Source organism: Argopecten irradians, chromosome 8 (assembly GCF_041381155.1).
Source record: "Argopecten irradians isolate NY chromosome 8, Ai_NY, whole genome shotgun sequence".
In the NCBI taxonomy this organism is placed as follows: domain Eukaryota; kingdom Metazoa; phylum Mollusca; class Bivalvia; order Pectinida; family Pectinidae; genus Argopecten; species Argopecten irradians.
Window position 1 is genome coordinate 36,734,802 of NC_091141.1, and position 27,388 is coordinate 36,762,189.

At 34.5% G+C, this 27,388-nt stretch overlaps 1 protein-coding gene and 1 long non-coding RNA gene across 3 annotated transcripts; one reads left to right on the forward strand and one right to left on the reverse strand.

Annotated features, from left to right (window-relative positions):
- Nucleotides 1–499: 499 nt before the first annotated feature.
- On the reverse strand, nt 500–6,870 carry LOC138328961 (uncharacterized). The gene is made up of 4 exons (XR_011209382.1): nt 6,631–6,870; nt 5,579–5,746; nt 4,327–4,501; nt 500–1,490 (listed from the first exon to the last, which is right to left on the reverse strand). It is a non-coding gene; the product is annotated as an uncharacterized lncRNA (long non-coding RNA).
- Nucleotides 6,871–9,336: 2,466 nt separating this feature from the next.
- LOC138330253 (excitatory amino acid transporter 1-like) lies at nt 9,337–27,028 on the forward strand. Of its 2 annotated transcripts, none has more exons than XM_069277733.1 (11): nt 9,337–9,998; nt 11,156–11,230; nt 15,024–15,146; nt 17,243–17,327; nt 17,787–17,829; nt 18,827–18,953; nt 20,343–20,469; nt 20,744–20,977; nt 21,599–21,793; nt 22,350–22,484; nt 26,432–27,028. In XM_069277733.1, exons 1-11 carry the CDS (start codon nt 9,857–9,859, stop codon nt 26,676–26,678), a joined length of 1,533 nt encoding a protein of 510 aa, XP_069133834.1. In that variant the 5' UTR covers nt 9,337–9,856; the 3' UTR covers nt 26,679–27,028. The 2 variants fall into 2 exon arrangements, with proteins under 2 accessions (XP_069133834.1, XP_069133835.1); XM_069277734.1 differs by having other exon boundaries at nt 21,599–21,667.
- Nucleotides 27,029–27,388: the final 360 nt, after the last annotated feature.

The window sequence follows — 27,388 nt, forward strand, 5'->3', positions numbered from 1 at the left end:
TAAAGGCCAACTTCCTTTCCGAAACGGCTTTCATTTTTTTTTCAAATGGGGATGTAAAATGAGATTGATGATTTTGAGAAAAGTTTACCGTTAATATTACATTTATCATCACCTTCTGAACAATTTAATTAAATAAATAAAATGTTACTTTACATAACGCGGGTCGTCTTATGTTTCACGCCGTCGTCCTAAGTAACACGCGGAAGTTGAATATCACTGCGCCAGACGGCAAAACAGCGAAATGACTCTTCACTGTTTTCATATATTACGCAGAAAACCTTGCAAATTTTTGGTGTTGTTACCTCATCTTAGGCCATCGGTATATATTTTCTTATGTTATTTCTGGTTTTAAGTATATTTTGCTCCGGAAAGTTAGTTGGCCTTTAAAGGCCCATTACCTTTCCGAAACAAACAAACAAACAAACAAACAAACAAATAAACAAAAAGTTTCTCAAAAATAAACAATAACATAAGAAAATTTTTTATTGATGGCCTAATATAAGGTTACCACACTAAAGTCACATTTTATCTAAAGACACAAAATAGGCGGTTCACGATTAGCTGCACATGCAAATTATGTTTCATTCTGATACTCTAGATTCTTTACTATCAACTTTTTTAGTGGATAATTATAAGATGAAGCTATTGAAACGCAAAAACTACCAACTATAATGTATTTTGAATAACCTACATTTACGCCTTCCTTTTCAGTACGTGTTTGTAAGACCGTTGTGATAAAATGTTATCAGTGGCCTTCTGTCTCCTTTTTATCATTTTTTTCTTCGGTCGTTCATTTTAAGTCGATAACTTATACGGATCCCTCCACTAATACACGGTTACCTGACTTATGTTGACGACCGATAATAAATTGGAAGATCACAAAAAGGAACTCTGTAATTCCATATGCTGGATCTAAGTAGACTACTTCCAGAGGATTTAATTCCCCCCTCCCCCACTAAAAAATTATAAAAAATAATACTAATATTTTATTCAATAAACTATGTAAATAACAATGATTTACCTTTCCCAGAAGGGCTCTCACACATTTTTCATATTTGATTATTTTAATTTTAAACACATACTAATAAAAAAATTTGAGTGACTTTGATATTTCCAAATCCTGATAGAAATACGACTATACAAACCATTACTGTATATATCCGAAATCAATGACAATGCAAACTGTGTGGTTTGCTATATATGGAGTGTGACACACGAACAGATGCTCCCTATATGAGAAGGGATTCCCCACTTCTTAATTACAAACCTGATTAACACTTTATATATCTCCGTAACGTCGTTAGCGAGTATATACTGGAATCGATTTATCAGTCCGTTAAAAATGTTTTGCCCGGACAACTCCTCAACTACTTGGTCGATTTCAATGAAACTTGGCTGGAAATGGGCATGTGCTAACCTCCAATAGCTATCCCGCCTTGAAAATCTCTTAGTGGACGTTCTCATGAATTGGTGCCGCATTTCGTTTTTGTCTATGAGGTGACGTAAAAGAAAAAAAAATATTATTGAATTGATGTACAGAGTTACCTAATTTCGCTGTAAAATCTTTTCTTATTCAAAAGTTGGAACAGTATATTCTGTATTTTTAGGGGTGAGTAGGTTAATGTAAAACCTTTCGCAGTTTGAAAATTAAACACATGTACGCTGCAGATATTTTAAACATTTTTGAACAACAATAAAAAGGCTCCTTTTTGTCATAACCAGTACATTGCTATTTCCCGAATAAACCCATTCAATACGTGTTTTATTATACCGTAGAGAAAAATGTTATCACAACTTAAAAAAGATAAACCCATTCAATAAGTGTTGAGAAAATGTTTTAAAATGCTGTTTTAACAACTTGTTGTGTATTTTCACTGTCCCTATCGGTCACCGATTTCAAATATAGATCACCTAAGCGCTTTATGTTTTTGTTAGAAATGAAGATACAGACGTTTCGAATGAAGTACTAGCGATGCGTTATCTAATCAAATTCATGATTAAGCAAAAGTCCGTGACAATTTGAATGCAGGTAAATAGCTCATTTTCAGGTAAATAGATCGAATGACTACATACCTGGGAAATAGCGGTTATACACGAGCAAATTTTAATAGCATTTTTAGCCCACCATCATCAGATGGTGGGCTATTCAAATCGCCCTGAGTCCGTGGTCCGTCGTCCGTCCGTAAACAATGCTTGTTATCACTATTTCTTAAAAACTGCTGCAGGAATTTTGTTCAAACTTCACATGGAGGGTCCCCTTGGTCGATATTTGTGCCATACAGATTTTGAGGCTGATCGGAAAAACAAGATGGCCGCCAGGCAGCCATCTTTGATTTTGACAGTTAAAGTTTGTTATCGATATTTCTTGAGAACAACTGAAGGGATTTTGTTCAAACTTCACATGGAGGTTACCATTGGTCCCTAGTTGTGCCATTGAGATTTTGAGGCTGATCGGAAAAACAAGATGGCCACCAGGCAGCCATCTTTGATTTTGGCAGTTGAAGTTTGTTATCGATATTTCTTGAGAACTACTGAAGGGATTTTGTTCAAACTTCACATGGAGGTTACCATTGGTCCCTAGTTGTGCCATACAGATTTTGAGGCTGATCGGAAAAACAAGATGGCCGCCAGGCAGCCATCTTTGATTTTGGCAGTTGAAGTTTGTTATCGATATTTCTTGAGAACTACTGAAGGGATTTTGTTCAAACTTCACATGGAGGTTACCCTTGGTCCCTATTTGTGCCATACAGATTTTGAGTCTGATAGAAAAAACAAGATGGCCGCCAGGCGGCCATCTTGGATTTTGATAGTTAAGGTTTGATATCCCCATTTTCTCGAAAAAAAAAAAAAAAAAAAGTGCTGAAGGGATCTTTCTCAAATTTAATATGTAGGTTCCCCTAGTGCCCTTGTTGTGCATATTGCATTTTTGGACTAATCGGTGAACAAGATGTCCGCTAGGCCGCCATCTTGGATTTCGATAGTTAAAGTTTGTTATGGCTATTTCTCAGATAGTACTGAAGGGATCTGTCTCAAATTTCATATGTAGGTTCCCTTAGGGCCCTAGTTGTGCAAATTGTGATTTGGGACCGATTGATCAACAAGATGGCCGCCGAGGAGTCATCTTGGATTTTGATAGTTGAAGTTTGTTACCGCTATTTCTCAAAAGGTACTGGAGGGATCTGTCTCAAATTTTATATGTAGTATGTTTGAAAAAGTTTAAAAAGTAGAGAAAAGATCCATCTTTCCTTTGTCAGATATAGATCATTCGTTGGTGGGCGCCAAGATCCCTCTGGGATCTCTTGTTATTTTTCTACTCTTCATATAGTGAGAAAGTTATAAATTCCGTTTATGTTATTATTTGTTTTCATTATCCATTGAAGATATATTTTCATAAAGAATTAAAATCGTACATTGATGGTCATGAATACTATTGATTAAAGTTGCAACGGATCTCCCTGCATAACACTCGATCAAACAAAAGTCGAACCATGAACAAACTGGTTAATAATTGTTATAGCTGCATGTAAAATTAATTTGTAATCACTATACAGTGGAAATTACTTAAGAGGAAAAACACTATAGTTCTAAAGTCATTGTGTATGGATTAAGTTTCCTCCGTTAATTACCATAACACTCGCTGATAGTGCGGAGGCATACCGATGTCACTTGCGTTCTCATTAGAATAATTGCAATGCTAACTACAATTAACATATATGCAATGAAACATAAATAATGAAATGGTATTATGCCTTGTAAGTTCTCTACTGTTTAATACATTTAAATAAAAAAAAATATACTACAGTATTCTATTTTCTGAAAATTAAGTGAAGTTGATATATTAAGATAATAAATTTTATCCATTCCAATAAAAAAGTTTTCAACACACAAAATAGTATCATTCTTAGTTTTCTGGTTATCAATGAAAACAGTAAGGGGAAATTAATATAAGAATTGTATATCCTACATCGTTAAACTTGAAACAATTACAACTATGTTATACGGTAATTTTTTTTTCACTTTAAAGATGAGATTCCATTTCTCCCCAAACATATTTCAAACAAATATATGTAAATGTATTGTATAGTTATGCATTTTGTGTTCATACCAAAATCAAATAACTAGAAGTATGAACTATAAAAAGACTTCTCTCTTTCTCAGAATTTTAATGAGATAAATAATTATGAAAATAAATCCATCCATATTTAATTACTTATACAGTGAATTACTCTGAATCTTTGTAATAACGCGAAGCTGTTTAACGTAAAAACACAAAAACACATTTTCTTTGTTCTCTTATATGTATATGCAAAGAATCTGGTGAATTACCTGCAGAGATCGACTATCAGAACAACTCCTCCCACCCCAGCTAAACATCCTGCAGCAGCCGATAGAGCGAAGGACCAGCCATAGCTTACAGGTGTTTTATCATCCTCGTTTCCTATGCCATGTAGCTCGTATAAATTTACGACCCAGAGAATGTCAGAAGTGATAATATTTGCACCTAAAACAGATAGATGTTCGATTATGCAGGAGAAATATTTTGATAAAAGGAGAGACCCATAGACCTTGACGGTCACCTGAGTTCGGTTATAGAATGAAACAGAGACATATAAAAACTATATAAATATTGGCTCATCAGGCTCTTGAAGTCAGTGATTATATCAATTTGACCTTTTAATCTATGAAGAGTATTTGATTCCATCACATCTGTTACATCTTCTATGGAAATTGAGCAAATAATACTCATGAAAGTGTTTTCTTAATACATGTATATAAACTATATATAGTAAAATTGACCCCCTCCCAGGGGAAAATCTGGGATCACAAGTCCACAAATATTGTAGAGTGCCTTAAAAGCTTTCAATCTATGAAGAATATTTGGTACCATCAAATCTTTGAATTCCAGAAGAAAATTTTTAAAATTTTAGCCATTTTGACCCCTTTTGGCCCCTTCCCTCTGGCCTCTGGGAGTCAGCCAGGGACTTATATTGATATGCTATTACAATACTTTCTCAGGCTAATAATTCTAATTAAGTTTGACTCCTTTACTATGAAAATTGAGGAAAATAATTCTCATAAATGTGTTTTCCCATGTAAACTATATAAAGTTGACCCCCTCCCCAGGAGAAAATCTAAGACCCCAGGGCCATGAAATTCATAATTTTTGTAGAGGGCCTTGGGATCTATCAATCTATGAAGAAATTTGTTTTTCCTCATCTGCGAGGGGAGAAGAAGAGTTTTTATTGGCCTTATGCCTTAGAAGGTTTGTATAAAATTTCATTAAATTGTTCAGCAGTTTTGTCGAAGAAGTCGAAAATGTAAATTGTTTACGAACACACAACGCACGACTGACGACGCACGACGATGGACAAAAGGCGATTAGAATAGGTCACTTGAGATTTCGTCTCGGGTGACCTAAAATGTACATCAAATCACGTTGACGTGGCTGGATTACGTGAAAGCCATGCAAAAACATAGCTAATTTCCTGGCCCTCAACACAATATAATTTCTCAAGGATTACAATTTAAACCTAAGAACACATTCAAATATGGATCATTATGAAATAATATTACTCACTACCCAGTAGCACAAATATCACTATCGAGATACAGACTGGGTGTCTGTGTGAAGCTTTGGTCAGGACAACTAGGTATAACACTTTCAGTAGAACTGCAATAGCGACGGCTGATCCACCAATGATGGCACACGCCCGGCATACATTCACCCACGCCGGTAGTTCGTAATCTGCAATGCAATATACAGTATTTAGGTCATATATGGCCAAATATATAGGTTATGGTGACCGATTGCGATAGACCGATTTCGATAGTTTCATTGTGAATACGATAACTTGAATAAATATGCACCGAGATTAATGAAGTTTTGCATATAGACTTACATTGAAGAGATCTCAAACGAGTTCGAAAATCGACTGTAACTGACGGAGTTATTGCCCTTTGGAATAGTAATCACTACTGGGCCTTTGTGAACATGATATCTTGAGTAAATGTCTATCGACCTTGATAAAATTTTCTTTACAGACTTACGTTAAAACACGTTGATAAAATAAATCAGTAAGTACATATATGTACATTGATAAAATATTATTTGACAGTAACGGAGTTACTGCCCTTTGTACTTATTATTGGACCTTGTGAACACGATAACATAACTAAAGTGAGTTTTTATGAAACTTTGTTTACAGTCTAGCATTGTAAGATCTCAAATTAGTCCGAAAATCAGAATTATCAGACGATAACTTTCGAGCTATTGCCCTGTGCAATAATAAACTGTATTGGACCTTGTGAACACTTAAACTAAAATAATTAAACTAAAATAGATATATACAGAGCTAAATGAAACTTAGTAGGTAGTCTTTAAAGAGTTTTAACATGAACATTGTCTGACAGTAACCTAGAGTTATTGCCCTTTGTAATGATGAATTCTTATTATGCTCAGATGATGTTATACTATTGAATAGATGCATCGGTACCAATTGGAACGCCTCGATAGATGCCGTATTTGCGTGATATAGTTTACAACCGTCATGTGAAACTTATACCTAAATCGAGTTCTGCTGTTACTACCATTATCATGACATTATCAATGTATGCTGAAAAAGTACATACCATCCGTATAGGTCGTACATGCGTTCTTATTATAAGACCACCCATAGTCACATTCTTTCCACAATCCGGAATAATAAATAACACGATTAAGATCCATTGAATAAATTACAATCCAATGTGTAGAAACTACCCCAACAATTTGTAGAATCAAAGCTATAAGTAAAATGACCAATGCGATTTTAAACAAAACTGAAGATTTAGAACAAGCCATAATCAGTGTCGGTATTATACACCTTTCTCACTCCCTCTCTCCGCGTTCATATGAGGTGCAACCGGTGAGTGAGGCGTGCCTTTGTGGTCTATAATAAATCAATGTCTAAATAAATCAACATATAGAAGGGTTTTCTTGTAGTTATATATCCCATATCTGGGCGAAAATTTCAAAAGTACACATAAAAATGTTTTGTTTTACTTTTGCCCGAAACGCAGTGCGTGGAGTTTTGGCTATTTTCTTCCCTATTTTCCAGCTGAGCTAGATCTTGTCAAGTGATGCCACTGTCTTAAGCGTGTTACATTGCGGAGCGTAAATATGGGGGAAAGGGTTGTTCTCGGAAGTTAGAGGGCCCACTACGGTTTTCCTATGTTCTCTCAAGTCCCTTCATGATTTAATGAGGTCTGATACGTTTCGCACGTTTGGGTAATGTTCTTAGACGTTTTCAAGGTCTGCCAAGGCTTACTAGGAATGATAGTCTGAATCAGACAGCTTTGGATGATCGAGATGTTTGACCACAGTATAAAAGGAGAACTATAATCAAATGTAATGAAACAATATTGATTGTCAAAGTAAAATATGGCCAAGTGTTTATACGCCAATCGTTTTTATCTGTATAGTGGTTCTCACGTTTTGTCCATGGTGGCCTGAAGTGGGGCTGCCGTTGCCGCCGGGAACATAGTGTAAACCTAGCATTAAGTGGACACTTGTAAATCTTGTTTTTTAAGATAAGACATATATAAATAACACACTGCATATATATTATATATCGTGCTTCCTTGCTATAGGTTATCAGCCCCATTGTAAATCTATATTTTTTTTTAAAAAAAACCATGAACCTAAATAAACCTTGAAAGTTTGAGTAAAATATATATTTATGACATGCCAGATACCTCACTAAATGATATAGTACAATTATTGTACAATAATGTCAAATAAAATAATTAGAAAGGAAATACCATTTTTCTATATTTTGGAGTGACCCGGTCGAGGAACTTTGGTGAGTGAACTTTAGTGACATCCCACAATGCACTGCACAAATTAAGTAAATGTAAACAAAATGGCGGGTCAAAAACGTGGGTGAAGCGAACACAAATTCCGATAGAAAAAGGAGTACGGCAAGAGCCAGTTATGTGCGTGGTTGGGAAAGGAGATAGCTATAAATGGATCGGAGCATTGCAAGAGAGGAGAGCAACTTCCCATCTTATACGCTTAAGACAAGAACCTACCATCGCGGTGCCCGTCGAATGAAAACTTTCGTTTGGCTTTCGATTTATATCAGTGTAACGCTAAAACAAATTGTTTTATATTCCGTATAAGATGGGAAGTTGCTCTCCTCTCTTGCATTGCTGCGATCCATTTATATCCACCTCCTTTTCCAACCACGCACATAACTGGTCTGTTTGTTTGTTTGATTAATTAACGTCCTATTAACAGCTATGGTCATATAAGGACGGCCTCCCATGTATGCTGTGTGTTGCGTGTATGTTGTGCGAGGTGCGTGTTTTAGGAGACTGCGGTATATTTATGTTGTGTCTTCTTGTATAGTGGAACTCTCATTTCAATAAAACCTTTGTAAACACTCCTAAGGTATGGTTATCATAACACCCAACAATCTCCAATAGTGTAATTAAAAACCATCATTAAAGATCATTAATTCTAACATATATCCTCCAATGGTGTGATTCTTCTAGCTAGTACATTCATTTGTACATAGACCTTAGGTCTGGTTATGACTTGTTTCTGTGATCAATTAACGTCATATTAACAGTCATGTTCATGTAGGGGCGTCTTTCCATGTGTGCAGTAAATTGCGGGTGTGTGTTTTGGAAGACTGCATCATATTCGCGTTGTGTCTTGTATAGTTGATCTGAAATTGCCATATGAACATTAGGAATTTGTGAAAAATAGGAATTCGTGAAAAATGAAAATACGTCCAAATCAATAATCACAGAACTTAAATTGGTACTATTCAACTAGCCTCAGGGATCATAACTCTTCCTAAATCTTCGATTACTTATCATAATCATATGTAGTGTATTGATTTTATGCTTTTCTTAAACCATACTAAATTTATGTTGGCTATGAATGCCAACTGTAAGATGAAAACATCATTGATCAGTTCTGAGACTTTAGTGTTGAAACATGTGTACGTAATCTAGCTTTAAGATTATTCAAATTAGTAGCTAAGTTTGAAACAACAAAGAAATCGCATGTATCAGTTCTGAAACTTAAATGCCGACATATGTGTACGTAATCTAGCTAGTCAAATTAAGAGTTAAGTTTGAAACAATACAGAAACCACATAGATCAGTTCTGAAACTCTAATGCAGACACATGTGTACGTTATCTAGCTTTACGTGCTGCAGCCTGTGATTAAATATAGATTATTCAAATTAGCCTAAATTACCATATAATATATCCTTTATCACTGAGTGTTTAACATTGTTGGTATGATAACGACATTATAAATAGCACTAAACATACTACATAAACTGGGCTGACCTTCAAACATCATAATTCTCCGCAATTTACACACATCCAATCAATTTCTCCATTTTCTGTCCAAATTTGGAAATGTGAAATAAACATATTGTTAGTTACTCGGAGCGTCGGTATTTCAAAAGACTGGGTTATTGTTGCATGACCCCTCCCCTATTTGGATAGCCTACTGCGCTAGTTTAGATATGTTTATATACATAACTCCATGAAGGACAGAGGAAAACACTTGTCCGTAACCTGTCTATAAATAGTGTCTTCAGAGATATACAATTTCATCAACATAATTAATACAGGAGGATAACTTGGATGCAGTGGACTTAAGATACGAACTTTGTGTCATGTTTTTAACATTACACAACTTGCAAAATTGGATATAGTCGAGATTTTAGTTTGTGCATTGCATTATACAACAGTCGTTGATGTCCGTTTTTGATTTCAAATCCAACTCGTGCTTTAGTAACGTTGACCATTGATCGAAGTGAAATTTGTGAAAGGGCCTAGTCTCATAGAAAGATGGGGAAGTTCCATAAATGTGTTGAAGTAGTAAAGGATAACCTTTTGGTTGTGACAACCCTATTAGGGGTCGCTGTGGGGTTTGCTATAGGGTTCGGAGTTCGGGCTACAAACCCTTCGGATGACGACCTAATGTGGCTAGGTAAGTAATGGTATTATATACTGCAATATTTTATATTTTTGCGAACCAAAGTTTTTAGAGGTAAGCTGAATTTTAACAGAAAAGCGGAAATTAGTCTCATAACTGTATCTTCATTAATCTATTGAATACCATAAGGTTTTGATGGATTAAGCTGTAAATATCGTTCGAATGGCTTTATATCTTATAAACGTTAGTTACAACACAAAAAATATGAACTGTGTATTGAAAGTACTGTAATTCTCAAAATGTTGATAAATTTTGACGATGAAACGATGAATAAGATATCTTGATTTGTGAGTTTGAAAAATACGGCACATATAACTTTAATATTTACGTAAAAAGTTACTGACGTCATCATATTTAGAGGATCCACTACAAACCAACTTACAAAAATGTACTTTCGCGGAAACTTGATGCCGCGTTTTTAAGCCAGACACATTTTCCGTAACAATTTATTATCGAAGTTTTGAGTTAAATGGTTCTACTGGTTTGATACTTTTTATGGTGATGAATTTTCGCGAGTTCTGCTTGCCTGCGAAAAATAGCCACACACGAAAATTGGTTGGTTTGCAGTATTCCTGTGCGAAAACCGCTAAAATAAGTTACCGCTTAATGAAGTAAGAGTGCAGAATTTCAAATAACAAAAAAACTATACATGTAATTATGTAATATATACACAAAAGGATGTCACGGTAGGTTGATTACATGTATATGTGCTAAATACTGGCACCATTTACAGAAAGAAAAACATATGGTGTAATGAATCATGCATGTGCAATGATAGGACCTTGTCAAGTTTTGTTGCTTTCATGCAAGCTTTTGTAAAACATTTTTAGATTAATATTACAAACATGTATTTATAGAATTTAGCATTACTTACATTATGTAGTATTAAACCTGCATGGATTGGGATTATTAATTCTGAATTTAATTGTTGAGTGTCAAATGGTCAGATTCTTTTCAATTCAGTTTAAATTTTCTTTTATTTCGATCGATACGATGAAATGTACATTTGACATGTGTTTAATTACCAGTTGATTATACAGACCATTGTTCTTTGTCTTTTGTTGGTTATATATACACACTGCACAGCATCGACTACTATATCATTATATAACGTTTATTAATTAATGTAATAATTATGTTATCGACTGCAGGGATAATTGGGGAGTTGTACCTCCGGATGCTGAAGATGATGATAGTCCCACTCATAATTGCTTCAGTTATCGCAGGTAAATATTATAAAAATCAATTTTGATAAAACAAAATAGAAAAAAACACACTTTACAGCGTGATAAATGGTATAGACTATGGTAAACTTTAGGAGTAGGTAGGTTAAGGTATTGAAGTCTGTTGTTATTTATTTTCTTTGAATCGGTGACTTCATTCAGCCCTGTTAATTCATAATGAACTGTTCCATCTTTTGATTAAGAAGAGTCCAAATATGTCCTCGGGGTGAACGAGTTAATTAGAATTACTTTTATTCGTCGTTCTTTATCATATCTAAAGTATTAAAAGTGTAGATTCCATCGCATAGTAATTAAATACTTCGGTGTGTGACGCATGCAAACGCCAACACCTTTAAAACAAGAAATGGCAATAACACCGGATTAAAGGACACATATACAATTCGTCCATTCGATTAAGAGCCTCTTATTATGACCTTCTTATTACTTTGAGAGGACAAAACTTAGTTCTCTAACCCAGGTTTTTATACACATGCTTAAAACCACATAGTGTAAACTCTTCAAATTTTTAAATAAATACTTTGACCTCTGAATATTAGATCAAGGTAAAAATGAATCATTTGCAAAAAAATGTATTATGAAAAGTTGATTAAGACAGCATTGAGCCTTGAATTAGAACGATGGGAAAACGTATAACAACGATCGTCTGTTCGTTTATATACCACTAAAACCATCACCTGGATGGAAATCGAGAATTGGTTCTGTGGCAGATGCGCCGTATTTCGGTTATGATGCAATATTACTGAAAACACTATATAACAATTTCAGTGGTTTGGAAGTATAGTCTGTACAATGATAATAAAAATCAGTCGGGACCAAAGAGATGCTGAGGAAAGATAACCAATAAAAAAGGACAACTCTTTATTTGACGTGAAGGCATTTCTATATATATTAAAATATGACTGTCTTGAGTATGGAATTTCATTGAAACGTTGTACACATTCCTTAAAATTATCAAATGTGTGCAGCTGATATGACTTTAATCACACATAATTAACTTATCGGTAATATCACAATACCAACCCTATACTAGCACTATACATTAATAAATATTCATACTTTTATGTAGTTAACGTGTGAGATTTTGGTATGGACACTGCTATGTCATCGTCGGAAATCGACAAGTTACCGCACTTTTGTTTGTCGGAAACCCACAAGTCACCGCTCTATCAATTGTCGGAAACCCGAGAGTCGCTCTATCGTTTGTCGGAAACACACAAGTCACCGCTCTATCAATTGTCGGAAACCCGCGAGTCGCCGCTCTACTCTTTGTCGGAAACCCGCGAGTCACCTCTCTATCGTTTGTCGGAAACACACAAGTCACCGCTCTATCAATTGTCGGAAACCCGCGAGTCGCCGCTCTACTCTTTGTCGGAAACCCGCGAGTCACCTCTCTATCGTTTACAACGATATTTAGAGGATAACTCGTTGGTTTCCGTTGTTTTATAGTATAAACAACACTAAAGGATCAGGCATTAATTATTTTATCTGAAAAAGCCGTCTCCAAGCATTATACTGTCATTACCATATTAGAAATAAAGTTTATGTTCAGAATTTTCCACCGCCTGACTTATATAGGACTGCACATGTTAACAAAAATGCAATAGAGAGTTGCCACGTTTATTACGTGGATCCGGGATATGCAATAACAACAATGCGTTGTTAACCAATTTGTTTCGTTAACTACAAATTTGTTTGTTAAAATTTTCAGTATTTCCCGTTTCCTTTTGAACTTTCTTTACACTTTGTAACCAGGGGGTAATACACGTCCAAACTGTCGAGATAAAGCCGGAAACCGTTTGCTATCATAAGGTGATCATATTGCGCTGAAATGTTATTTTTCAATTTTGTATAGATGTACTGTATTATTGTTAGCCGCGTATCCGGTAATTAGAATTCCACTGCTGTAATCGACCATAGGTTTGATATCGGATAGTGAACGTCATGTTTATTGCACGATGACCCTTAATGGCCAGTGCGTATACGATGGCTCGTTGATTAGACATAGCGACAAATAAATAGCTACGGTCACTTAAGGACAGCCTCCCCGTGTATAAAGCAATGTGATGTGGGTGTGAATGTCTACATTTTTGTAGACTGCGGTATATTCGTGTTGTGTCTTTAAGTGGAACTCTTGTCCTTTTAATAGTGCTATTTCCATGAAGCATGCCGCCGAATACACTATTATACTGACAAAGGGCGAACCAGTCGTCCTACTCTATGTATACTCCTAGTTGATGTTTAAGAATGTTTGTAAAACGTTGCCAATGTCGACACGAGTTGGTTAACACTTTCTCATTACATAAAGATTATTCCGAAATTACAGATACAAGTCACGCCTGAACTTTTGTATTTGATGAGATTACACATCGTTTTGATATGTTTTGACACGAGTAGTTAATGACAGCTCTGCTATTCAAAGTCTCAATGAAGTGCATGCTTATGAGGGTCCAACGGTATTACCCTTCACAAGGACGTAATACTGTCGATCTTTTTATTCGCGCTAAACAATGTTTACATAAAATAAATAAATTATCATACAATATGTTTCATCATCAAAGCTCGTTCTTAAAATACCGTCAGTTCAGTACAGAATTTCGTCTGAACGGTTAAAAGATATCTGATTAAAAATTCAGATTCTATTCTTACCTATTGCATAGACGATATAACAACATGTCATAGGTGTCACGTTTTGTTGACCTTTATACTTCTAGCTACATCAACTAAAACGATCATTCGTCCCAGTATACATATACATTTAGCTTTGATGTGCTGTTTGGACGAGATGACTATACACAGGAAAAATATTCTGACAGCTATTGCATGATATTTCGTCCCTTTTAAATTTACTGCAGTTTGATTGTCTGATCCAAAATGTCACCAGAATTTTGTCTTCGGTATGGAATGAGTTAGTGCTTTAATTATTCATGCTTTGTACGCATTCATATTTTTCCGGTACTTTTATTTCGACATGTTTAATCAAAGCTGAATATTAACTGAGTTATTTATGTATAATTGATGTATTATTGTAATATTGTGAAAATGACATCTAAGCGACTGATTCGTATACATGTAGGTTTTGTACAATACGTACAGCTTTATATCATGTAATCCCAGTACAAGTAAATATTGTATATACAAGATAAAACCTTGTCCGTTCATGTCCAAGATAAATAATAGTACATGCAGTGCAGTCATCCTAATATTGCTGATCATGTTAATTTCGCGTGCGGTCAAATTTTGCACATTTCATGGGAAAATAGAATTAAAATAAAATTCCACCGCTGACATTTGGCATATTTTCTCTATCAACAGATATATTAGTAATTTTCTTCAGTTACAAAAGTTACTTACTTCACACCATTGCACCCATTTCAAGTTAAAATATCAAAAATAATTAATTTCATCACGAAAACATTCCGTGGCACTATGTCCTATATGGAATGAAGTACTGGTTGCCCATGCATCAAAAGCAAAATAAATTGTTTGTCTTAATTAGACACACATATATATATATGATTAAACACAACAATTTTGTTCAAATTATGAGCATCGATTATGCTCTGTCGGTGGTGGAAAATTAATCATCTCGAAAATACATATTTATCGTAATCGCGAATTAGAATCGCCACGAGAAAGTAGTTGAGTATGAAAATGCGAAATTAGTTCACCGAGAAAATAAGCTGATCAAAAATGTTGGGGTCACTGTAACAGTTTGGCACCTTAGTTTTAAACTCTAGATAAATGTACTTGATTTTTCTTTTTAAATGTTTTTCAGGGACGGCCACAATGGATCCGAAATCGAACGGAAAGATAAGTATGGTGTGTATAGCATATCTTATCCTCACCAACTTCATCGGGTCTCTGGTCGGCTGCATCATGGCTGTGATCATCAGACCAGGTAATGCGCATGTCAGAAACATGACCGATTTTTTTCGTGTGTTTTTTTGTTGTTGTCTGATTTAGTTTGCTTGTTTTGTGTTTGTATCTATATTCATTCTTTGCCCATTGCAAAGTTACCTTCTTTGTGGGTATGTACCCATTGTGACATCATTATTTTTTGAGCGAAGCTCAAGTCATTTTCTTCGAAATTGATGACGTTACGCTCGTAAGCACATGACGTAACACAATCAATTGCTACACGTGAGGGCAGAAAACAACACATGCATGTAATATGCAAACATAAAATAAGGAGACTAAGTAGTCTTTTCGTATTTAGCTACATGCAATTCTCCAATTACAAATGTTAGTGTTTTCATGATCATTTTAAAGGCGTCCTCGAGGCTCCAAGGCTTACTATAACTGTAGTTGTATCCATCTTTAGACTATCTCATAGTAAAATTGAAGGCGTCCCTGGAGAAAAAAAAATACCAATCACAGGCCTACAGAGACTACCTTTGAAGATTATAGAGAGAGCGTTATTCGAGTTATTTACATGATATATATCAAAAGACCAAATTCATCCGAATGGATGATATCATTACGGTTAATCATTAAAACTAAAAACTGAAAGAAAAAGTAAGCAATCATAGTCACGGAAAGCCAATCAATTATATGCTTTGATATGATGTTCCACTACTCTCATTGTAATATATGGTAAAGCGAAGCGAATTTTAGAAAACCCGAAGTAAAAATACTATTGTGACGTCAAATTGCACTTGCATCCTTTCACTGGCCAAAATGTGAGTTGAGCAGGGTGGAGTCCTTTGGCCATTGCTCTTCTTGTAATTAAAGTGTAAAAAGGATTCAAAATGACAATGTTGGTTAATTTTTAAAAAAATTTCATATCTAAAATTAAAATAGGACCTTTGTCTCTGTAAATATGGTGTTAGACCAACCTGGTATAATTATTTGACAATCTATTTTGTCTACACATTTGGATTTACTTGTGCCATATTTATTGTTTGAAGTTATTTAGAAAACACTGTGATAAGGGCAATAGTTCAACTATAACAAAGAACAACAGGGATATACCGCAGTCTCCCAAAACAAACAGACATCCACACACTGCAACATATTTCACACATGGGGTATTGTGTTACCCGGAACTTACCGATGATATTACTTCTCTGACTCAGACCGTAGTAATAGAAATATAATTTATTGGCACCATACGTCTTTTACCAGTGTACACTAAGTTTTAAAATAAATATACTTGAAATAGACATAGAGTATGTCATACACGATAAATCACACAAAATAGTAAAACTTAAGGCACTGTTAATAAAGGGGAAGAACTCTAGCAAACGACATTACATTAATGTATATAATTCATAATGGAAATATCAGTCCAAGCGAGCCTTTCTCAGCATATGTATTAATGTCTCTGGTGCGAAGTAGGTCGCGCATACCATTCTGTATTTACATCAGGTCATCCGTGAGTGAATGTCTCAGCCGGACCGCCTCGTGAATAACTTCATATCATTGTTCTATGTCTTAAATTTTATGCTTTATCTGGGATAAAATAATAAATCTGATGATATCAAGAGACATTTATTGACGTGGAATCTATTTGAGTACATAAAAGGTTTTCTTGTTTAAATTTTCTCTGTCATTTGCATATTTACCTTTAAAATGTTCAAGTCGCCACTTTTCAAAATATCGCGAAATATGATCGTTTTTTGTATTTATTATTATTATATGATGCATTTTTTTAACTTGTTCAATTATTAATTTTGATTTTAGGAAGTTTAAAAAAACACGACTAAAGGAAGTTTAAAAAAACACGACTAAAATAATAATAACATAAATAATTGAATATGTTAACTTAATTAACTTTCATTTTGTTTCGAGGGCTTGTTTAAATTGTTGGATATACTAGTATTAAGAAGAACTTATCATCTCCCAATTCATGCGAGCTATATTATATTTGGAATTGATAACTATTAATGTCCAAATTAAGGAAATGTTTTATTTTGAAAAAAAAAAAAATAAATAAAAATAAAAAAATTTGCTTGTTCGAGATTCACATACATTGACTGTAAAATAATTTCACAGGTGCCGGGATGTCGAATTCCGGATCCAGTAGAGATCTAGATTCGGTAACCATGGAGACTCAGGATATTTTTGCAGATTTGTTAAGGTAAGAAACAATTGATTTCCGACGAAATATGTTGATTATTGTTCTGATAAAAACTCTGTGATACTGAGGTAAAATTGTGTGATTAAACGTTATTCGAATGCATAGGATATTCTTCGATTCTCTAAACAAGAGCGCTTGTTGTTAATGCGGGTGTTGTTGGAGGCTGTGGTAAATTCTTTTTGTGTCTCCTTGTGTTAGTTTGAACTCTTGTTCATTTGATAGTGCATACAGCGAAACTGCACACTATATCAATTCGGTCATATGCCAGTGTATACTTGCAGTAGACAAATCAGTCGTCCCACCCTTTACGGTGTACATTGCACATGGATGATAATGTTGTACTGGGCTATTGTATGCCCAGGTTCAAGCTCAATATTTTACTGTACACAAATTTGTGACCGTGATATACATTGCGACAATCAAAGATGGATGACTATACCTATTTAATTCTTGTTTTAGGAATCTCCTTCCTGACAATCTGATCCAAGCATCATTTCAACAGGTAAAATAACAATGGAGACTATTTCTACAAGAACCATGACAATTAAGAATATTTCTACGGGTAGCATAACAATAGGGAATGTTCCTAAAGGTAAAATAACAACAGAGAATATTTCTACAGTTAATAATAAAAAAATGAGAATATTTCAACAGGTAGAATAACGATGTAGAATATTTCTACAGGTAGCATAAAATAAAGATTTAGAATCATCGGGTTAGTTTTCGAAGAAAATCCATTTATTCAGTCAAGTATCGAGGGAAAACGTAAGTTATATTCTTTCATTAACAACTTTGGCTCCCTAACTCTATGTGAGGGCATTTCTGGAAATGATTGGAAATAAATAATTATGTACCCCATACTCATGTTTCACATTAATGACCATTCGTACGTCGGTCAGTTGCGCTGTGAAACCATATCTACTGTGGATCACTTAAAGTTACGAAACAAATGAAAAAAAAAATTAAGGTGATCTTTAAAACTGTATGAAAATGACTAGTTTAGGCCTATAGCCTGATATCTAATCCAATTGTTAATACGGTAGACTGTCGATAATCCGGGCACTTTCGTTCCGGGCTTAAACCGTATATGGATGTATTCATGTTTACTGACAATAGCATATTTTGAAATGTAAAATATTTAATATTGCCGTAAAGAGAGTGATAGGAATATGGGAGAATACCATATCGCATTGTGTAACTATACACGTACACAATGAGTTCATTATCAATGACTATCGTTTTGATGTCATGGTTCCACTTCATTATTAAAACAGCGATATTTATATATTTGATAAGCTGAATAGGGTAAGATATATCGTTTGATTTCTACTTTTGTTTTGAAATCAAATCATTCGCCCCTGAAAGTTCATAATGAACTATTCCAGCGTTTGAATATCAATTATGTCTCCAGGAGTTAATAAGGTAAAGATGTTTACGAACTATTTACTATTTTTGTGAAGATGGTTGATAAGTTATACTACACTTTTTGTTGATTTCAGACTCAGACAAAGTACCATATAGAGACAGTCCTTAAAAATCTTACGATGAACGGAACTGTCATTTCTCGTGAATTTAAACAGATCAGTGGAAAATATGTCGGCTCTGCTGGGTCTTCTAATATTCTTGGTAAGTCATGCGATATAATAACGAACATTTGATTGGTTTAAAAAAGATGGAGTACTATGTCACATTGTAACGTTCTGATTCCTTATTCAAAAAATCTGAATACAAAGTTCCACTATCCTGTAGGTAGGGCGGTAGAATTGTACCTGCTGCCCCTATTGCATGATCGTAAAAAGCGGCTAAATTTAGGATATTTTCTGTTCTCTTCTTCCTGCCTGATTTCATTCTTCCTAACGTCTCTTCTGACACTGACTCACTTTTGACCTATTGTTGAGCGCTCGCCCCTGTGAGGTAGGCTCTGGATTCGAGAAACACCAAAGTATAAAAGTGGTAGTTTCTGCTCCTGCTTGGCGCTTAGCATACCTGGAGTGGGACGACTGGTTCGCCCGTTTTCAGTATAATTTGATCTTATTGGGGTGTCTTCGGCGGCATGCTGTAATGGTATAGCACTATAAAAAGACAAGAGTTCCGTTTTACATAAAGACACAACACGAATATACCGCAGTCTCCCACAACACACGCCGGAACTACATACACGCAACACACCGCATGCGTGAAAGGACGTTCTTACATGACCCTGGCTGTTAGTTTGACGTTAACATACATGTTATGCAAAAACTAAACTTTTCTTTTTTTATTATATTTATTTTATATTTTTTTTATTTCATTTTTTAATTCGTTTTTATGATGTTATATTTCAATACCCTGTTATGTCATCATCGCATATTGTTGCGTGTATTCGGATGAGGGTTTGTGATATTATCTAATATTGTAATAGATTAAGCCAAGTTCCCTGCGTCACTGTTTCCTAGGCGAAATAATATTGTCACTCTGTACTGATTATGGCACATGTCGCATGATTCAATCAACTTGAAGACAAAGATCAAATATTCTTGATACGTCACTTGACTTTATAACGTGTTTTGCTTGGTTAATTGGAAACCCAGAATGCAACTGAATGGGATATAGTGTGCAAAGTTAAAACTTTTAAATCAATATGAAATAAAATCTAAAAATATATGGATGTGAGCTCAAGAGAGATAGAATGGGTGGAAGGGGAAAATGTAGTGAAAAGAAGAATATCTGTATGACGTAATTGCTGGAATGAAAAGGAAAACATAATGGTGAAAAGTAGAATATTTTTTGACTTAATTGCAGAAGTGAAAAGGATAAAAAAATAGTAGTGAAAAGAATATTTGTGTTATGTAATTGGTAATATCAATAAAGACTTAAATAAGAAGATTTAAAAGTGATGCGAGTATGGTCTTAATCATATGCAAAAAGGGTAAGGATGACGGACGAGTGTGAATGTATTGGTACTTCGGGTTAACTGATCATGTCTGACGTCTCAACTCCGAAAGTTCAAACATGAAATAAAACCTTTGTTTTCAGGCCTGATCATGGCTAGTATGTTGTTTGGTGTAGCCACGGGCGCTGTGCGAGATGCCGGCATGACATTTGGTAATTTCTTTACTTCCGCAACTGACGTCATCATGCAGATACTGAAATGGATTATCCGGTAAGTGTTCACATATTGACGTTTATTCTAGCGTAGAGAAACAGTTATATGTCTGAACAATTTGCTACTTGCTTTCTTGTTTTACTGTGATAAACTTAAATTACCAGATTTCAGATTCAGTTTCTATATTCAAGCTTTAAAGTCAAGATGAAATCACGCTAGTGCGCTATTGCGCTTCATTAAATTTGTCGTTTGATAAATGTTTCTACTTTGCTTATTTGGCTTATACATTTATTGCAAAGAAATGAATACAACAAATTAACGTCTCTTCTAGAACGACACCATTTGGCGTAGCAAGTTTAATCGCTAAGACGATAGCGAGTACAGAGAATATTCAGGAGGACTTTCGGCGCCTTGGAGTGTACTCTGCCACAGTGATCGCTTCACTCCTGATCTGCAGCATCATATTTGTCCCTGTAGCCTACAGCCTCATTACCAGAAAACCGCCATTCCGGTTCATGTTCAGTGTCGTCAATGTGCTCATGATTGGCTTCGCCACATCCAGTTCGTACGTTAATATTCATGTTCTGGTTAATCTTTATTTGAAGTTTTGCTCCAGGTACTCTGGTTTCCATTTATTCCTTAAGCAGCTTAACGCAGCTTAAAACAAATAAATACACCGATTCAATTAACCAAAACGACGTAGTTTTAAAGTACCGTCGATTCCTGTGATTGTGACGTCAAGGAAATTACGTCAACTCATGACATCACAATAGGAAAGTTGAATCGCTAGTAAAATTTACTTCACTCACTTCGTTTTGGTATCTTGAGAACAACGTGTTGAAGGCTTAATACACACTATCACATTAAGTTTATTCCGGACAGGAATGATATCTTGGTAGTATATGGTATATGTATAGTTTATGAACAGGAATACACATAAATGATCATTTGTTTAATATGGACATCTGTTTCTATCTTTGCTTCTTCAAATGTTTTCAAAATAATGTAAACACTTAATGCTTTTTCGTTAAGTTTCAACCTGTAACATGCATACAGAGATACTTTTTACTTAAAAGAACATGATATTAATAATTATATTCTTGATTATGATGCATTTTAACTCTCTTTTTTATTCAAATTTCATCTTTCTTGTGCCTCAGACTTTCTCATATTTGCACCTTTTCAGAGCCATAGCTATACCGGAATCACTCAAGGCTCTAGAGGACGTGAACAGAGTAGATAGACGAGTGACTAGGTTTGTGGTGCCTCTATCCGCCACATTGGGTCGTTGTGGTAGTAGTATATACATAGCCTCGACATGCATATTCCTCATGCAGCTTACAGAAACTGACACAGACGCCAGTAAAATCATTCTAGTTTGGTAACTATATTACACGGACATACTCCTGTACACACTCTAAAATGTTCTCATGAATTAATGAATTAATATGTCGTATTTGGAGAACTATGAATAAGCAATAATTATTTTGTCCGTCTGACTATTAATAGGACGTTAATCTAATCAACCGAACCAACCAATCCAATTTTCCGGAATACATTTACTTGCCACAATACTTAAGAGTTTTAAAAATCCATTACTTACCTTGTTTATTGTTGTCTCGATGAAAAGGACGATTCTAGCCTAATTTTTAATCAAGGGGAGGTGATCCAAGTATGATAATTCTGTTGAAAAACCACAAACAAGGGAGATAATCTTAGTATGATAATTCTGTTGAAAAACCACAAACAAGGGAGATAATCTTAGTATGATAATTCTGTTGAAAAACCTACAAACAAGGGAGATAATCTAAATATAAATATTATTTTGAAAAACCAAAACAAAAAGTATGATATTTCTGTAACATAGCAACCACTTAGAGTCTGGTGGCCAGTTTGAAGCAGGTCTATTTGTATTCTGTTTCGTTTTCTGTCCGCAGTATCCTGACCACATGCTCATCACTGGCCATTCCGTCTGTGACTGGGGCTAGTCTGGTTACTGTCATCATTCTACTGACCGCTCTCGGTTTGCCGGCAGAAACTGCAACTCTCTTGTTCACGCTTGAGTGGCTTTTGTAAGTTATTGTTCGTATAATCTTTTAATATAAATTCATATTGTTATTATAAGCCTGGTGTTTAGTTCTGCAATGCATTAATTCCATTAGGTTTTATTGTGTATGAATTGTTATGCATTACGTGAATTGGTATTACATGTACTAATGTATACTGTTTCACCGGTAAAATTCAGGGGTGGGGCATTTTCGTTATATTTGCTGAAATTCGCAAAATAAATGTTACAATATCGTACTATCGTGGCGGATTTTAATGCGTGCCTTTACCAAAATGGCACCACTCTCAAGTGATTATACTTGCAAAGAAAATATTAATAACTTTGACACTTTATTAATTTGTGAATTTTTGCATTTAGAAAAAATTGTGTAACGCGAAATTAAAACCTCGCAAATAAGTTCCATTTACAATACCGCGAGATATGAACTCTTACCAAAATAAAGAATAATACGAAAATATACAACTGGTTCACACACACATGGTACATATCACAACAAGCAATTACTTAACATAAATATGGAATGAAACAACGTCAAGTAAACAGACACGATATCTTGGTACATTAGTATCAAATATAACATACATTTCAGATTTCATTTTTGGTACAACAATAAATTATTTTAAGTTTTTCACGTTCAATGGGATACATGTATGCCTAGATTATAGAGAATTGTGTTTTATCAGTTAGTATTGTGAGAGCGTTCTCCCGCCAGGTGTAAAATTAATAAAAAAATAAAAATAAAAAAAAGTTTTAATTCTGACTTTGGATGGCAAAGATATAAATTTTCATAGTGCAAAATAGTTTGAAGACAAACAGAATCAAATAAAATTGTTAATTTTTCAGACTTAATGATAGGCCGATGCTTACTTTACTAAACGAACTCAGTTTTTATGGAAGAAATTCGTTGATATTTTATGGGTATATAAGTTATGAAAACTAATGTTTTTAATTTCGGAGTAAACGTATGTCGATGTTATTTTTATAATAGAATCAAGTTGACTTCAAATAAAGTGATCCAATAGATAAATAAGTCATATGTGCCATAACTACGTATGTTCTAGTAATAATATACTGAAAATCACCAGGTTTGATGAATTCAGTTGTGAAAATCACTCAAATGGACAGAGAAGAATGTATGATGCCTTATGAAATTATTTACAACACAGAATTTGAAAATTTTTGGGGTTTTCCCTTGTATGTTAAAATTGAAACATACAGGTATAGATAAGTTGTATTTCTTTTTTAAGGCCCTGCAGGTAGGGCGTTAGAATTGTACCTGCTGCCCCTATTGCATGATCGTAAAAGGCGACTAAATTATCTTTTCTCTTCTTCCTATCTGACTTCATCCTTCCTAATGCCTTCCTTGGCACCGCCTCACTTCTGGCCTTGAGTTGAGCGTTCGCCCTTGTGAGGAAGGCTCTGGGTTCTGTCCCCTGGCCGAGACACACCAAAGTCTATAAAAGTGGTAGTTTCTGCTCCTGCTTAGCGCTCAGCATACAGGGAGTGGGACGACTGGTTCGCCCGTTGTCAGTATAATGTGACCGGGTGTGGTGTGTTGCTTGGTGTCTTCGGCGGCATGCTTCAGTGATATAGCACTATAAAAAGGGCAACAGTTCCACTATACAAGAAGACACAACATGAAATATACCGCAGTCTCCCAAAACACGCACCTCGCACAACATACACGCAATACACTGCATACATGGGAGGCCGTCCTTACATGACCATAGCTGTTAAAAGGACGTTAATTAATCAAACAAACAAACAAACAAAAAAATTCTTTTTTAATTTTCACCATCACAAACTCTTATAAAACATACAATGTGTGAATATGGATACGTATATATGATGGTTCAGATCCATGAAAACACCGATATATGTGTACTATTGATACAGTGGTAAACGGCGCATGAAATGTCACACATTTTGAAAGAACCGCCACAATCCACGCCATGTTTCAAACTTTCGGGTAATATCAGAAAACCGTGTTGCATCACGTGACCACATCGGCGATTCCTGTATAGATCGAAACCTCCTGAGACGTATCACATGGTAAATATAGGCAATACCCGTACAAATCTGAATAGATCGGAATAGTTCGGATACTTCTGTTTACACGTTAAAAATCAATATTTTAATTAAATTATTTTATAACTTTGCGAATACGAACTTTTACAAAAGTCGGTAAATATCGAAAGTTTAAAACTTAGAGAGGCGGAGAAAAATATGTAGAAACACTCTAAAACTTTTTCTAAGGCAAAAATACAACAAGTCATAGATCATACAACTTTGAAATAACAAATAACACTTAATGTATGAAATGAATTTGTAGACAACAACTTGACTTCATAGGCTGTTCATATGTATGCACTGTAAATATAAATGTATTGATTTTTGGCTGTACTGAAAAAGTCATTTTCAGCTCATAGTACAGTATTGTAATTCTCAAAATATTGGTATTTTTTGGTGATGAATAAAATATGAAATAAAAGCTCGTCTGTGAATAACGGCACACACATGGGAAAGTAACTAGATAAAAACGTGTAATGAGAAAACGGTAAATAAAGAAAGGTCTACATTGACTAATGATAGAAAACGTGCTTTGGGGGATTTGATAAAGGTGCGTTAACATGCTTAGGTGATATTCTTATGATTACTTGATCGGAACACGATGTATATGATAAACAAATCTAGAGACAAATTTATTTTATTCTTTTATTGCAAAAATATTATCATAGACGATAAGTGCGTGTCACAACAATGACACTATAAAATAAATATACCGTGGGCGTAGGCATAAAAATCAGCTAGCGTGTTAAACGTCCAATGATGTATAATATCTCAAAAGATAATAACGGAAATCTATTTTTACAAGCTATTGTACCTTAAATATCATCCACATTCCACGACCGATTCGGTTTTTTTTTGTTTTTGTTTTTTTCATTTAAAGGTTGTTGATCTTTAAAAAAACCAATAGGTGCATTTGTCCTCTTGTTCTCTGAATATAAAAAAGAAAGAAAGAAAAAAGAAGAAAATTGGGTATTTGTTCATTTATAACATTTATTATGATCACATATTATACCATGATTTACGGAAGACGTACCATATGTGTATATGAATTCAAAAACAGTTGACGCCCAATTTACAAATAAATGCATTGTGTGGAAAAAGGATGATGAAAGTTGATTATACATTTAATGAATAGTTATAAAAATTGTAGTAGGATATGAATTGTAATATACAGAGAATGTCCTAAAATATTCAAATTCAAGTTCGGACTAATTACCATTATCTCAACGGTGTAGGTGTTCTGTTGTCCTAGTTTCATTTTTCAAGTGAATTACATATACTGTATAACTAATTCTAACATTATGTATTCATTAATATATTATTGTTATACTTTTTATCTATTATAACGTCAAGCCAAATTAGTAGGTTTGGAAAATAAGATACATCCAACATCTCCAAAACTATTTTTGCTTTTCAATGTAGAGTGGTCAAAGATTCATAATTTTGAATATTAGTCAGCTTTTAATGTATTATTTAAACAAAACGAACGATAACAGTTAAATTTGAAAAAAATGCACCTCTGCATCAAACCGCCGTACTTATATTCTACTTTTAGACTAGTCATAAATTCATAATATTAGATAAAGTTGAAGTGATTTGTTAAAATAAAGAAATATTTTAATGTATTGTTAAACAACGAAAGATTGCTCATGAACATGCAATGTAAATCAGAATTGATTTCTTCGTTTTATGATTTGTCATTATTGATTCCATAAAGTAAACATAATGTTATAAGACGCCAAAGTCCTTATTATTATTATTTTTTTTTTGCAAAAACTCTATATATAAGAGCAAATATGACAGTCGATGGCCTTTTCCGGTAATGACCACAACTGCTTCCTGTGTTTTTCGATTATATGTACAAGTAATTGTACTTTTCAGGGATCGTTTACGCACTCTTACGAATTTGATTGTCCAAGCGCTTGGGTCAGTAGGAACCTACAGAGCGTGTCGGTCAAGCCTGCCCTTCCAGCCGCGGCCAAGCGTGACCCTAAGCGAGGGATACCAAGGTCCAATGTCACGTCAACTGTCGACTGTTTCCGCTTCCGGTCTGCCGAAGGAAGGTGATGACCTAAAAATGGGTATTGAAAACAGTGATTATAAAAATACGCTCACAACAAAGATCTGAAGAAACTTTTGTCAATTGCTATAGTGTTTTAGCTATATACATTTTGCATTTACATTCATATTTATAAATCATATAGATTTTTTTTAATTTTAAACGGTTCACATCGTTAAATGGATACGAGTTGTGTCAATTTGAGCTTTAGTATGCATAACAAGACTCAACTAAATTACATATTGATTAGTGGTATCTATTATTTGTAATATGGACTGTTAGAAAAGAACCATTACTGTTTTTCAACAGTAAGGAAAGAAACGAATCATGCACGTGTATGGGGTAATGGCAGTTTTGTTCTCATGACATCACAATCCATTTTTGTTTAGCAGTATCTTAAATAAAACATTTTAACGATGCTCCAATCTTGAAGAGACATTTAAAACCTTCTAAATCAAAGACTAGACCAGTTCATTATAAAATTTCAGGGGTGAATGAGATAGGCACCCTTCTGTCGCTATAATGCCCTTCCCCCGTTTTGACGCGTAACGCGCATTTGCCTTGATTGTTTTTCTTAAAGATGCTACATCGTCGACGAATGGTACTTTTTATCTATCAAAAACAAGAGCAGGCGAATTAGTATTTTTCTTCAGTTACAAAAGTTACTTAATTTCTTCACACCATATCCACAATTAAAAAATGAGCTTCTTATTTTAATTTAAGATAACAAATACTTAAAATAATTAATTGCGTCCCGAAAACATTCCAAGGTGGTATCC

Bases quoted from the DNA above. Each gene is read 5' to 3' on its own strand.
- LOC138330253 (XM_069277733.1), top strand. From the start codon at position 9,857: ATGGGGAAGTTCCATAAATGTGTTGAAGTAGTAAAGGATAACCTTTTG. The intron at 17,830-18,826 runs GTAAAATAACAA...TGTTGATTTCAG, and splicing joins TCCAAGCATCATTTCAACAG to ACTCAGACAAAGTACCATAT. The intron at 21,794-22,349 runs GTAACTATATTA...TTCTGTCCGCAG, and splicing joins AGTAAAATCATTCTAGTTTG to TATCCTGACCACATGCTCAT.